Raw genomic sequence first — 14,417 nt, forward strand, 5'->3', positions numbered from 1 at the left:
TCAGCTGGAGTTCCTTGGCCTCCACTCTGGTCCAGGCGTCTGAAGCATTCAGTCTGGCTGGCCAGCTTCTGCCACCCCAAAGGAAGCCAAGTGTTTGAGCCGTGCCAAACACACAGGCTGGGCCTCTGCCCCCCCAAGCCAACAGACTTCTTGGAGCTTCTCCTCCAGGAAGCCCTCCCAGGTTACCCCCACCCGACTCCGGCTGCCTGAAGATCTTTCCTTGCACAGTGGTACGGATCTAAAATGGCATTAAATTAGCTGCCTCCAGGCTCTTTGGCTCTGTGGGAAGGGGACCCAGGAGAATGGGCGTGGGACACAGCTGTGCCCGCTCCTTCCCTAGGGAGATGCTGGAGGCTGGGGGGCTGGGAGGCCTCATGGAAGAGGCCTTCAGGAGGCCCCAAGAGGAGGCTTTCAGGAGGACAGGTTGGGCCCGGCACAGGAGTCAGGACAAGCAAGCCCAGGCCCTGCCGGGGTGTGCTTCTCCCTCCCTCCCCCCCCCCAGCTCCCATGGGAACCAGGGTCTCCCCGCCCATCTTCCTTGCGTGGCATGGCCTGCTGGGCCCACAGCTGCGCACACTGCGGCCGCCTCTGTGAGGGCCGGGGCAGGGCCCCGAGGGCCAGCGGCCCATGTCCATGCATGCTGAGGAGATGGAACAGGACTCTGAGGCCAGGCTGGGGACGGCCACTGGGGTCACAGCTCGGGGGGGGGGGCTCGGGCACAGACGGCCTGCCCAGGGGCAAGGCTGTGCTCCTGCACAGGGTGAAGGGCACTGGGCAGGGTGCGGGGCCGGAGGGCATGAGGCTACTGAGCAGCGCAGACTCCGCACGCACAGCCCCGTTGCCCAGGCTGTGGCTTCACCCAGAGCCAAGCAGCTCCCTTCCCCACGACTGTACAGACATGAACTTCAGGTGATCTGCAGCACAGGACTCCCGTGCCGCGGCTGGCACACACAGGCTCAACCTTGTCTGCTCGCCCCATCTGCTGGCAGGCCAGGCCGCCAGCCGCTCCGGCTGCTGTTCTAGGTCATGTCATTTCAAGAAAACAAAGATAAGGACATGGGGCATGGCCATAACAAGATCCTCCCACTCCCTGCCCCCAGCCCACCATGCCCCCCCGGAGCCCACCATGCTCCCCCTGCCCACCATGCCCCCGGCGCTCACTGAACTTTCTCTTGCTGAACAAATCAAGTTCTCTATCTTTGCCCGTCAGAGCAGATTCCCCAGCCTCTTCCCTTACAAATGCAACACAGAAAACACTGAGCATGGACGGCCCTGAGGCCAGGGCCACAGCCAGAATGGACCACCCCCAGCATCAGCAACTGACTTGGGAGACACTCTACCACATGGCATGAAGACCCCTGAAAACCACAGAAGCTCGGGTAGGACGCCGGGTGCTCAGCCAGCCTGAGCCCGGGGGCCGGAGGGCGCTGTGCACACACACCAGGGCCCTGGGCCCAGCCTTGCTAGGTCTCTGCCAAACCTGCCCTCCCTTCTCTAAAAAGCCAACTTGAAATGGGCACTGGCAGCTCACACCTGTAATCCCAGCTACTCAGGAGGCTGTGATCTGAGGGTCCCAGCCCTCAGCCAGCCTTGGCAGAGTAATCTGTGAGCAAGAAAGCTAAGCAAGAGCACAAGGCCCCGACTGAGTTCAAAGCTCAGCACTGGCACACGTACTCAGGCACGCACATGCACACACACAAACAGGCTCATACACAAAGCCAACATGAACTTCAGGGGCATCCCTGGTTAATTCTGTCCATGAACAGCCCAGACCCACACCCCCTCCGCTCTCCTTCGAGTCAGCCTCCCCCATCTCCCAGAATGCAATGGACGGACAGCACCCAGGACAAGAGTGAGTCTGTGTAGTCACTAGTGCTGAGTGCTAAGTAGCTGGCAGTGAGTGTGGCACAGCTTCCTCCTGGCTCCTCCACATTAAGGGCTGGCCGAGTGTGAGGGGAGTGAGTGTGTCACTTCTCTGTGGGACTTCCATTCCCTGCTCCTGATGTTTAGCCGGGAGCACCCTTGTGCTGAGGACCCTCTGTGGACCCATCTGGGACTCCAGCCGAGCTGTAAAGCACATGCCGACGTGAACGAGAAATGAGCCTCAGCCGTCCGCAGCTCAGGATCCCAGGCCCGTGCTGCTGGTGCACACTGACCCATCTCACCTGCTCTCGCTGAGTAATGCCGCCGCACACGCGGCCCCCACCGGGCCCTGGCTGGGTCTAGGAGTCTGGCCTCATCCTTACCCTGATGCAAAGGTCATGTCCACAACTCCACCGGGGGCAAACCCGAGGCCCAGCAGCATCTGCGATTCTAGCCATGATAAAACCTCCCTCACCACCTGCTCCGCTGCTCGCCAGAGCGGGAAGCAGGTTCCCATAGTGAACTGGACTGGGCTGCGCGAGTCCCCGGAGTAAACAGGGCTGCGGGGCAGCTCCCGGGGGCTCAGGAGGCCCTCACATCTCCAGGGGAACAGGGTGCCGGGGGCCATCACCCCGACCCAGGTGCACACGCAGCCGGCCGGGGGGCGCACCATACTCACACTGGTGGCGTACTGGATGTCCTTCCAGATGGAGGTCTCGCGGGCCAGGTCCGAGGCCTCGAAGAGGTTGTCCAGAATGACCTCCCCGATCATGTCGTGGCGGGAGAAGCGGTCGAAGTCGAAGACGCTGAGGTGCAGCTTGCGGTCGGCCAGCGCCTCGTAGGGCACGGGGAAGTGGAAGCTCTCATCGAAGGTGGGGTTCAGGGTCTTGCGGTGCACCCGCGTCTGCAGCTTGCACTTGCGGTCGGGCAGGAGGTAGATCTTTACGTAGGGGTCGGAGCTCCCGCAGAAGTCCTTGGCGGGGAGGTCGAGGGCCTCCAGGATGCGCACGACCAGGGCCTCGCCCTCGTAGTCATAACGGAGGCTGAAGTGGATCTTCCCGCAGCTCTTGGTAGCCCCGGGCTTGGTGTCCTCCCCATCCACCGACTTCTGCTTGTAGAGCTCAGGCTTGATGCGGCCTATGCTGGTGGCCTGCTCAGCTGCGGGCGGCAGCTCGTTGCCGTAGTCCACGCTGGAGACGTGCATCTGCCTGGGCAGGTGGCGCTTGAAGGAGGTGTGCCTGCGGGGGGGGGGGGGGGAGGAGGGGGGAGGGAGGCAGTCAGGGAGGCAGTCAGGGAGGGAGGGGCCAGCCTGGGCTGGGGTCCAGGGGTGGGGCCTAGGGCCCCTCCCACCCTTCCCTTCCCTGCACTGTGGACACAAGGCCACCATGAGTGTCACACGCTGCGCGTGTCCTGATGGTGTGGAGTCGCTGGGCAGGCCATAGTACACAGGCTCAGCCCAGGCCAGCTGTCATCTGCTCTCTACGTTCTTTCCTGATGGGTGTGGCTCCACTTCCACCAGTGAAGCAGGCATCCCCGGGCAGAAACACCATTCTGTGTTCCCCTCTGTGTGGTCCTCCACCACCACCAACACTACCATCACCACCACCGTCTACCATCACCATCTCTATCACCACCATCACCACCATCTCTACCATCACTGTCACCACCATCACCACCATCATCAATCACCATCACCACCATCACCACCACTACCATCACCACCACCATCTCTACCATCACCGCCATCACCATCTCTACCATTACCACCACCATCTCTACCACTACCACCACCATCACCACCACCACCACCACCACCACCACCATCACCACCACTATCATCAATCACCACCACCATCTCTACCATCACCACCACCACCATCTCTACCATCACTGTCACCACCATCACCACCATCATCAATCACCATCACTACCATCACCATCTCTACCATAACCACCACCATCTCTACCACCACCACCACCATCACCACCACCATCACCACCACTATCATCAATCACCATCACCATCTCTACCATCACCACCACCACCATCTCTATCATCACCATCACTACATCACCACCACCATCTCCATCATCGCCATCACCATCTCTACCATCACCACCACCATCTCTACCATCACCACAGGCACCACCATTATCATCAATCACCATCACCACCACTGTCATCACCATCACCCTTCATAGAATATCTGTCATACAGCAGGCAGTGGAGTGAGTAGTCAAAAGCCAAGGCTGAGGCCAAGTACAGTAGCTCACACTTGTAATCCCAGCTATTCAGGAGATTGACTATAGAGGTTAATTTTGGCCCTGCCAAAATTTGGGCAATAAAAAATACAGATAAAGTCATAATTGCATAGAATTGTAAGGGTAAAATAGATTCCCTCATAGAAATGCTTAGAGCCCGGTGCCGGTGGCTCATGCCTGTAATCCTAGCTACTCAGAAGGCTGAGATCTGAGGATCGAGGTTCAAAGCCAGCCCAGGCAGGAATGTCCATGAAACTCTGATCTCCGATAAACCACTAGAAAACTGGAAGTGGCGCTGTAGCTCAAGTAGTAGAGTGCTCGCCTTGAGCTGAAGAGCTGAGGGACAGCGCCCAGCCCCAGAATTCAAGCCCCACAACCGACAAAATAAATAAATAAATAAAAATTTTAAAAAATGCTTTGGACAGGGCTGGGAAGGTGGCTCAGCGGTAGAGTGCTTGCCTAGCGTGCATGAGGCCCTGGATTCAATTCCTCAGTACCACATACACAGAAAAAGCCAGAAGTGGTGCTGTAGCTCAAGGTAAAGTGCTAGTCTTGAGCAAAAGCAGCTCAGGGACAGTACCCAGGCCCTGAGTTCAAGCCCCAGGACTGGCAAAAAAACAAAAGCATAGGACAGAGGCAGGTGTGTGATAAGCAATGTACTATATGCGTTAGTTCTCTTGTTCCTATGATTCTTTCATGGTTCCCTGCTATGAGCAAACAGGAACCATTCTCCCCAGCCCACAGCTGGGAAAAGTGAGGCGCAGGCAGGGAGCAAGCAGCCTGTGGCCACATGGTGAGTTCTGTAGGTGTACCCATCATTTTCTGTGATCTTTGGATGATGATGTAAAACCCTCGTGGCCCCTGGCAGAATGCAGGCCCGGCCTGGAAAAGGCCCTATGGGCGCCACATGGGGCTCTCTGAGGTGGCACCCTGTATTCCCACCCCTGGTCCCGCGGCGGAGGCCGGGAGTAGGGAGGCGGTGGGAGGCCATGAGGGCTGGGGTGGGGTCACCTCACCTGATGGAGGAGGCGGGCTCTGTGGTCTGGCGCTGCAGCCTTGCTTGCCGGGCAACAGTGCTGCGCTCCCTGACGGACATCTGCACCTCGGCCGGGATGTCGGGGGATGTGTGACTGATCTTCACGGCCGACTCCAGGAAGCCCAGGGTGCTGGGCTCCTTCAGCTTGTCCGCCATGCTGCCTCTGGGGTGGGGGCTTGTGGGCCTGAGGGGCGAGCAGGGGGCCGGGCTGGAGGCCTCTTCTGTCCTCCAGGGCGCTGGGCGTGGCTCCCACAAGAGCAAGGAAAACCACCACCGGGGCCACGCCACGCACAATCACCACCACGGCGACGAGGCTGACAGAGGTGCCTGCCCAGGAACTTAGGGAGGACGGGACACAGAGGAGGGAGGGCTGGAAGGGGGCGTAGAGGGACAGAGACAGAAGAAGAGAAGAGAATGGTCAGGAGCCAGGGGCCAGTGGGGGAGAGGGGCCCAGGTGGCACTGTCCACGTGTGCTCTTCCAGTTCCCCACCCCTGCACCCCCTGCCTCCTGCCCCTCCTGCTGGAAGAGCACCAGGACAGCCTCCACATCCCTAGCTTGGGGCAGGCGATGCAGGGGCAGTTGGGGCAGGTGCAGACTGGGGACGCTGATCACATCCTAGTAGACCTGCTGCTCTAGCAGGACAACCATGCTTCTGCATAGCACAGCGACCGCCCTGCCACCGGCCGAGCCTCCCTTCCTCCCTTCCTCCTTCCCTCCTCTCCCCCTCTCTTTCCTTTCTTTCTTTCCCTTTCTCTCTTTCTCTCTTCCTGTGGGCTGGTACTAGAGCTGGATTCAGGACCAGGGCCACTGTGTCTTAGCTTTTTTGCTCAGGGCTGGTGCTCTACCGCTTGAGCCACAGCTCCACTTCCAGGTTTTGGTGGTTCATTGGCCATAAGAGTCTTACAGACGTTCAGGCCCTGCCGGCTTTGCGCTGTGATTGTCAGACCTCAGTCTCCTGAGCAGCCAGGATGAGGCGTGAGGCGCCGGCTGAGGGCAGGCAGGGGCTCCTTGGTGCTGTCAGTGTTCCTTCCACGTGGGACTGCACAAATGCATGTGTTCAGTTGAACCTGGCCCTGCTATGTGGAGTAGGCCCCAGCTAAACAGCTGCTCCTGGCTGTTCTGTGTCTGGAGGTCAGCTCTACAGAAGGAAGGCTGCTATGGGGAGCGCTATGATGTGCTGCCCGGTGCTCAGCCCTGCCGACCGGGGGAGCGAGCCCCCCAGAGGACGGTGAGGGACACCTCCCCTTTGAGAGAGAGCAGAGCCTGGGGTGAACCTCAGGCTGTGGACCAACAGGGTTGCAGCAGAGGAACTGGTTAGTGTCTGAGAAACTGTAAAGGTCTTCCATTAAGTCTTGCACAGGAGGCTCACCCCTGTAACCTTAACTATGCAGGAGGCTGAGATCTGAGGATCATGGTTCAAAGCCAGACTGAGCAAGGAAGCCTATGAGATTCTTATCTCCAATGAACCACCAAAAGGCCAGAAGTGGAGCTGTGGCTCAAGTGGCAGAGCACCAGCCTTGGGTGAAAAAGCTAAGGGACAGTGCCCAGGTGCTGAGTTCAAGCCTCGGGACTGGCACGTGCACACACCGAGTTCACAAACATCACCACCCCCAGCTTCCAGTTCCTCTGAAGGAGGCCACTGGCACTCCTAGACCCAGGCCCTGCCTGGTGGGCAAGGGTGCATCCACACCAGCCCTGTGTGCCCAGCCCGGCCCGTGTGCCAGGCCCGGCCTGTAGACCTGCGAACTTGCTGCTTGGATTAGCTACTGGTGCCTTGCAAATCCTGGGATGTAAGTGGGGAGGGAAGTGCCCGCACAATCAAGTCTCAGAGGAGGGTGTGCAGGGGTCACAGCCACCCACCCTTGCCCATCCTGCACACACAGCAACATTCCCAGAGCAGAGCGGGGTTAGACCTTCAGGGCTCAGACTCAGGGACCTGGGACCCCGAGTCTAAGCTCACATCTAAGCTGAAGTCTCCAGTGTGGCACACATGTCCTCAAGGGCTCAAGAGAAAAACCAAATTACTTTCAGATTGATCAAAATTGTAAAGCTGGGCACCAGAGGCTCACGCCTGTCATCCCAGCTACTCAGGAGGCTGAGATCTGAGGAGCAAGGTTCAAAGCCAGCCCGGGCAGGAAAGTCCATGAGACTCTTATCTCCAATAAACCACCAGAAAACTGGAAGTGGCTCTGTGGCTCAAGTGGTAGAGCCTTGAGCTGAAAAGCGCATGACAGCACCCCGGCCTAGAGTTCAGGCCTCATGACCAACCAAAAAAAAAAAAAAACCCCTTAGTAAGTAGATATTGTTTGGGTTTAGTCAATTTTTGCAGCATTAATGTGGCCAGGATTTAGGGTTTTTGTGCGGGACTGGTGCTTGAAGCTAGGGCCTTCCAATCTCAGTTTTTTTCACTCAAGACTGGTGCTCTACTATTTGAGCCACAGTCCCATTTCTGGCTGTTTGCTGGTTCATTGGAGAGAAAAGTTTCTCAGGTTTGTCTGCCCAGGCTGAATTCAAACTGTGATCCTCAGATCTCAGCCTCCTGAGTAGCCAGGATTACAGGTGTGAGCCACCAGCACCTTAGCTTCAAAAGTGCTTGTGATACAATCATACCCATCATTTCTCCCACAAATACGCAGGACTGGGGGCACAACACACACAGGGGTTAAATAGACTGCCCAGGTCACACAGAGTTGGGGTCAGAACCAGACTGCAGCCTGGCCACGATTCTGCCTCTGTCATCACCCTGGGGGAGCCCTGGGGTCCCATAAGCAGGGATTAGAGACAGCAACTCTGTTGTTTTTGTGTCATGCACTAGGCTCTGCAGCTCTGGCCCTGTCTCCTTGGGTGCCCAGGGTGGTGTCTTTGTCTGAGGCCCTCCCAATCCGCCCCTGGCCACAGCTGTGTGGGATGCATTCCCAGTCACCTTAAACAAAAGGTATTCCTACTTGCTTTCCTTTGATCAGACATCTTACTTGCTCTGGTAATAATTAGAATTTTAATGAGGGGGGACGAGGAGGCATCCAGAGAGCATAGAGTGCATTTAAATGTGCAGCCTGAACAAAAACCCTGAATGCATAAATGAAAAGAGGGGTGGGGGGCGGGGTGGCCCAGATGGAGTCTTTCTTGGTGGCCGCTTCTCCCGGTGCAGGGCTGTGCTCCGTGGAGCTGAGCCTGGAGGGTGGAGGGCAGGGGTGGGGATTATTAGGAACCAGTCCCCAGCACAAATGCTGGTTACATAAGGCCAGGAGGCCCAGGCAGAAGGATCTTCCTCACCGGCCTTTGGCAGTTGGCAGGCAGGGAGATGGGGAAGTCAGTCCTGGCACTAAGAGGGAAGGCCAGTGCGGATCAGTGCAGATCAGGATGGAGCAGATCAGACCTGGGGAGGAGGCCATTGTGGAGGCCATTATAGAGGACCTGGCCTCTCTAAACTCACTTGTGTGTGGCCTTGAACTCAGCCAGCCTTCATCCTCTGTGTGTGTGTCAGCCTTCTACCACTAGAAGACACTCCTGGACAAGTCAACATACCAAGAGAAAAGGGTTGAGAGGCTGCAGCTTCAGTGGCTTCCCTTCACAAAGTGACAGGCATTGCTGGCATTATCAGAGCCCGGTGGACATGGGCTGGGGGGGGGGGGGGGGAGAGAAACAGTAGCAGCAGCTCCATACTCAATACTGGTCATGAGACACTAGACACCGGCAGGCAGCAGAGGTGCGGGAGACCTATGGGACTCGAGTGGGAAGCAGCAGGCACCACCCCTGGCTGAGAACGGGGCTGCAGACTGTGCACTGGCACTGCCCAGGGCCGGGTGGCTTTTGGGGGTCAGGGGAATCTGGAGGTCACCAGATGTGGAGAAACACAAAGGGCAGGGCTGCCCAATCATGTCGTGGGGCCTGCAGTGAGCCATGAACCTCGCCCCCTCTTCCTCCCCCTCCTCCTTGGCTCAGCTGGGGTTCTAATCACCCCGATCTCTGGCTTATTGGAAGTAGCTCATAAGCTAAGGCTGAGCACAGCACGCTGAATGCTCCCACGATGGAATCTGCTAGATGCTTTGTTTTTCCTTTCTGGTAGAGGATGATCATTTACTGTGAGCAAAACGGACCCCAAACTAGGTCTCTGTGACAGAACCAGACCAGAGAGCAGGGCATGTGGCCGCCCGGGCCGCTCTTCACCCCAGACAACACCTGGTTACCACCTGCTAATCACCGTGAAGAGACTGCCCAGCCCAGTGGGGCCCAGGACCCCTTCCTCTTCTGGAAAATACTAGGGCATTCACCAACCACCCAGGTCCCAGCTCCCTGCAGATGCTTTCTCCAGCCTGAGAGGCCCACCCCTCCAGCTGTGGTTTCAGGGTACACCAGTGATTGCTGTGCCCCCACTTTTCTAATGGGTTCAAGCTCACGAACATCCATTTGTAACCATAACAGGTATTCTCAGGAACAGACTGTAACTGAAGAGAGAAGCCAGTCTGGCCCTGGCAGCTCACACCTGTCAAGAAGCTGAGGTCTGAGGATCAAGGTTCAAATCCAGCCCAGAAGGGAAATTAACCATCAAAAAGCTGGAAGTGGAGCTGTGGCTGAAGTGGCAGAGTACCAGCCATGAACCATAAAGCAAAGGGAGAATGTGAGGCCTTGAGTTCAAGCTCTGGGACCAACACACACACACACACACACACACACACACACACACACACACACACACACACACACACACACACACACACAATGCACTGGGAAGTGGAATAAAATAAAACAGGAAGGAACGTTTTCCTCGACTATCCCAACACGGAGAAGCTGGTTGCTGGGTCTGGGGCCGCTGACGGACTCTCAGAGATTCAAGTGCTCACTCCAGGAGAGCAGGGACTGCCTGAACTGAGGTCTTATTCAGACCCAGACAGAGACCTGGACAAAGCTCAGCCAAGGACCCAGGAGCAGATGACAAGAGATCCCACAGCCAGGAAGGAGCGGCATTTGGTACAAGGAGTAGAGAGCCACCCTTGCGAATTCCAATGATAGAATTTGCTGCCTTCTTTCTATGCAGTAAGCACAGTGCTCTTTGTATTAGCTCATTGAATCCTTACCGCCTCTGGAAAAAATTGGTATTCACTCCTCAAAGGATCAACTAAGCCACTTGCTCAAGGGGGCTATGTGTAATACAGAAGAGCTAGGTCTGGAATCCAGACCCCTGGACTGACCTGGATCAAGACACGCTGTACTCAAAAGTTGATGTGTTGAAATTGAAACCCTTTATACAACTTGTAAAGATGATTTTTTAAAACAAATAAAGAATCAGGGACTTCCTGAGGCCAAATTCCAGAGTCTAGAATCCGGTATCTCAAGGAACTGAGGGTAGACAGGAGTTGTAGTGAAAGGCTGGGTGGAGAATGTGGGGGAGGGTTCTTGGCTGTAGAGACAAAAAGGTGCAGGCTTCCTGTTCTTCTGCGGATATGCTAACCCTGGGCAGAACCCTGTCTCGAGCTTGACTAGCTTCCCAGCCATCCTCCTTCTTCCTAGAAAGTACACACCCTCTGCCGGTCACCGGACAGCCCCCAGGCCAATGACCAGACCCCTGACAGCCCACCAGAGCTCCTCCCGAGGGAGGCTTGGGGAGAGCAGGCCTATTCTGTCCTCTTCTAGGGCCCATGGATGCAGTCCATTAATAACAGGCTCTATCGTGGCTTGTAGATTATTAGGAGAATGGGGTGTCATTAAAATTCAGGGTTGGGGCAGTGGAGCAGAGGCTGTTGGAGAGATGCGGGCCGAGCTGCTGATGGAGATAATTAGCAGAGTCCAAATGGAGCAGGAATTAATGCTCCTGAAAGCCATGGTGGGGAGAGACAATGACAAGCTCATTACGGCCGCACTTCTACCACCACGAGGGATTCAGGGGTAAGTCGGAGACAAACGTGGGGTATTATAACTAACAGAACACTGGTGCTGTTGGCCATTACTACTATCATGAATTTGGCAGACGGTACCTGTACCTTTCTGCTGGCCAGCCAGGGAGCATGGTCCTAGGGCCTACAGCTGAAGGGGGATGGGGGACTGACAGATGCTATGTTCCTCTATGGTTTCTATCTGCAGCAGTGAGAGCCCCTGGGCAGGAAGAAAAGCGTTCAGTAGCCGGACATTGGTCATCGCCTGTCATCCTAGCTACTCAGGAGGCTGAGATCTGAGGATCACGGTTCAAAGCCAGCCCAGGCAGGAATGTCCATGAAACTCTGATCTCCAATAAACCACCAGAAAACTGGAAGTGGTGCTGTGGCTCAAGCGGTAAACAATAGTCTTGAGCTGAAGAGCTGAGGGACAGCACCCAGACCCAGAGTTCAAGCCCTACAACCACCACGACCAACAACAACAACAAAGAGGGTTTTTTTTTGTGTGTGTGTTCCAAGAGGCTGATGCTGCCCCACAGCCTGGTGTCTACCTCTGGCTACTTGTGCTTGTAAAAGACTCCTCCCACCGAGCTTCCCCTGATCTCCAGACAGCCCTACCTACCCAGAGAGACCACTGGGAAAGCTGGCCCGATCCAAAGCCGGCCGGCCATAAGTTTTTAAGCCCAACTCCATGGCCCGGAAAGGCAGAGTAGAGCTAGAACAGCTGGAAGAGAACTTGGAGCTGTACAGAGCCCAAAGAGACAAAGCATGCTTGGAACTGAAAGTGATGACAATCAGAGGGAGATGAGAATTTCTGGAAACATCTACAATCTAGAGCCCTAGACTGGAGAATTAGATTCTTAGATTGAAGAATCACACACACACACACACACCCTAACTCACACCTGTGATGCTAGCTACTTGGGAGTCTGAAGCCAGCCTGGGCAGGGAAGTCTGTAAGACTTGCATCTCCCATTCATAACAAAAAGCCAGAAGAGGAGGAGTGGGCCAAGGGGTAGAGTGCCATCCTTGAGTGAAGATGCTGAAGGACAGCTCCCAGGCCCCAGTCTAAAGAAACAGTGAAACACAGGTATGGCTGGAGCCCCTTCCTCCCTGGCTCCTCTCCTTCCAGCAAAGGAAAATGTGTGTTGGATTTGCTGTCACATGCAGTGTGTGTGTGTGTGTGTGTGTGTGTGTGTGTGTGTCTGTGTGTGTGAGATGCTTTGTGTCACAAAAGGCCAACTTCAAAGGCAAGCAGCGGTCCCAGGTCCCAGATCATCTGGAGTCATTAGCTGAGCTGACACACCCCATGGACCCCAGGCAAGGTGGGGACAGGCAGGGATGGAGCAGGTGGCAGGTGGCAGCCGGGCAGTTGGGGCTGCCAGCTGACCATGCCCTGCCCCTACCCCCTCCTCCTCCCTACCCCCTCCACCTCCCACAGCTCCCTCTCTCCCTCTCCCTCTCCCCCTCCTCCTCCTTCCCACCTCCTTCCCCAACTCCCTTCCTCCCTCCTCCCCCTCCTCCCTCCCTCCCACGTCCCCCTGCCCCTCTTCCCTCCCTCCCACCTCTACCTCCCCCACCTCCCTCCCTCCCACCTCTACTTCCTCCATCGCCTTCTTAAGTTCAGTCCCTGCACCAGGCGAGGCCGCAGGGAGGAGGGCTGCAGAGAAGAGGATGATCTCCTACCAGCCCCCCAGGCCCCCCATCACCAGGCTCCATCCTCAGGTCCCCCCCCCCGCCCCCCGCGTCCCCAGGGCCCGGGCCCCGGCGTCGCGGGCTGTGACTCCTCCGCTGAGGTTCCCGGGGCAGACGACTGGCGGAGCCTGTGAGCCAGCCCAGGGGCCAGCCTGGTCCTCCGGGTCGTCCCGGATCGTCCCGCCCGGTCCGCCAGGCCGAAGGGCGGCTCTCTGGGTCCGCTCCCGCCCGTCGGTGGGGCCGCCCCGCCCCCGCCCCCTCCGCCCCCGCCCCCGCCCCGCCCCGCAGGCCCGGCCTCTCCGTGGGGGGGGGCGGCCGGAAGAGCAGCGCCCCCACCCCTGAAAGTCCCCGACTGACCCCTGACCTCGGCGGCCCCTTCCGGAACCTCCGACCCCGGCCCCCAGAGGCGTCCCCGAGACCCCCGGCGTCCGGACCCCCGCGGCCGCGAGGCCGGGAGGACAAGGACCCCCAAACCCTCGGAGCCCCCGAAACCCCCGTAGCCCCCAAACCCTCAAACCCCGGATACCCCGAAACGCCCGGAGCCCCCAAAGCCCCGGAGCCCCCCGAACCCCCTAAAGTCCCTGGAGCCCCCAAATCCCAGAGACCCTCGAACCCCAGAAACCGCCAATCCCCCGGAGACCCCCGAACCCCCCAACCCCCCGGAGACCCCCCGAAACCCCCAACCCCCGAAGACCCCCGAAATCTCGAAACCCCCAGCCTCCCGGAGACCCCCAAACCCCCGAAACCCCCAACCCCCTGGAGACTCCCGAATCCCCCAACCCCCCGGAGATCCCCGAACCCCCGAAACCCCCAACCCCCCGGAGGCTCCCGAACCCCCCAACCTCCCAGAGACCCTCGAACCCCCAACCCCTCGGAGACTCCCGAACCCCCCAACCTCCCAGAGACCCTCGAACCCCCAACCCCCGGAGACTCCCGAACCCCCCAACCTCTCGGAGACCCCGGAACCCCCCAACCTCCCAGAGACCCCCGAACCCCTGAAACCCCAACCCCCTGGATACTCCCGGACCCCCAAACCCTCGGAGCCTCCGAACCCCCGGAGACCCCAAAACCCCCGGAGACCCCCAAAACCCTGGAGACCCCGAAACCCCTGAGACCCTCGAAGTCTTCGGAGCCCCTAAAGCCCCAGGATCCCCCAAACCTCCCGGATCACCCGATATACTCGGAGCCCCCGAACTCCCCAGAGACCCCCAACCCCCCCGAGATCCCCGAACCCCCGGAGACCCCTGGAACCCCCGGAACCCCCCGAAACCCGGAAGCCCCCGACCCCCCCAGAAGCCCCTGAAAACCTGGAGGCCCCGAACCTTCGGAGCCCCCCCGAGATCCCCTAACCCCCGGGACTCCCCAAACTCCCGGATCCCTCGATATACTCGGAGCTCCCCAAACCCCCGGAGCTCCCGAAACCCTTGGAGCCCCCCGAGATCCTCCAAACCCTCGGAATGCCCCAAACCACCGGAGCCCCCCGAGATCCTCCAAACCGTCGGAGCCCACGAGATCCCGGAAGCCCCCGGAGCCCCCGCGGCGGGAGACGCGCTGAACGCGCCCGGGGCTTACGGCTCTGGGCGGCGCGGCCCGCGGGGTCGGCGGGGTCGGCGGGGTCGGCGGGGTCGGCGGGGCCCGGGCAGCGCCGGACAGGACTGGGCAGCACCGGGCAGTGCCCGGCAGCACCGGC

At 58.4% G+C, this 14,417-nt stretch overlaps 2 protein-coding genes across 3 annotated transcripts in view; one reads left to right on the top strand and one right to left on the bottom strand.

The window, feature by feature from the left end:
• Nucleotides 1-5,512, bottom strand: part of Syt6 (synaptotagmin 6) — a 34,997-nt gene extending 29,485 nt beyond the window's left edge. For both annotated transcript variants that reach the window (XM_070006393.1, XM_070006394.1), the window contains exons 1-2: nucleotides 5,142-5,512; nucleotides 2,543-3,101 (exon numbers count right to left, since the gene is read on the bottom strand). In XM_070006393.1, the coding sequence (XP_069862494.1) occupies nucleotides 2,543-3,101; nucleotides 5,142-5,317 (735 nt within the window). In that variant the 5' untranslated portion in view covers nucleotides 5,318-5,512. The remainder of the gene's footprint in view (nucleotides 1-2,542; nucleotides 3,102-5,141) is intronic.
• Nucleotides 5,513-10,908: 5,396 nt separating this feature from the next.
• Nucleotides 10,909-14,030, top strand: LOC138817100 (uncharacterized). Its single transcript, XM_070007499.1, has 2 exons — nucleotides 10,909-11,045; nucleotides 13,016-14,030. The coding sequence occupies exons 1-2, from the start codon at nucleotides 10,909-10,911 to the stop codon at nucleotides 14,028-14,030; spliced, it is 1,152 nt and encodes a 383-aa protein (XP_069863600.1).
• The last annotated feature ends 387 nt before the right edge of the window (nucleotides 14,031-14,417 follow it).

This window comes from Dipodomys merriami, unplaced genomic scaffold, assembly GCF_024711535.1.
Source record: "Dipodomys merriami isolate MVZ:Mamm:240054 unplaced genomic scaffold, mDipMer1.0.p SCAF_7, whole genome shotgun sequence".
Lineage (NCBI taxonomy): Eukaryota > Metazoa > Chordata > Mammalia > Rodentia > Heteromyidae > Dipodomys > Dipodomys merriami.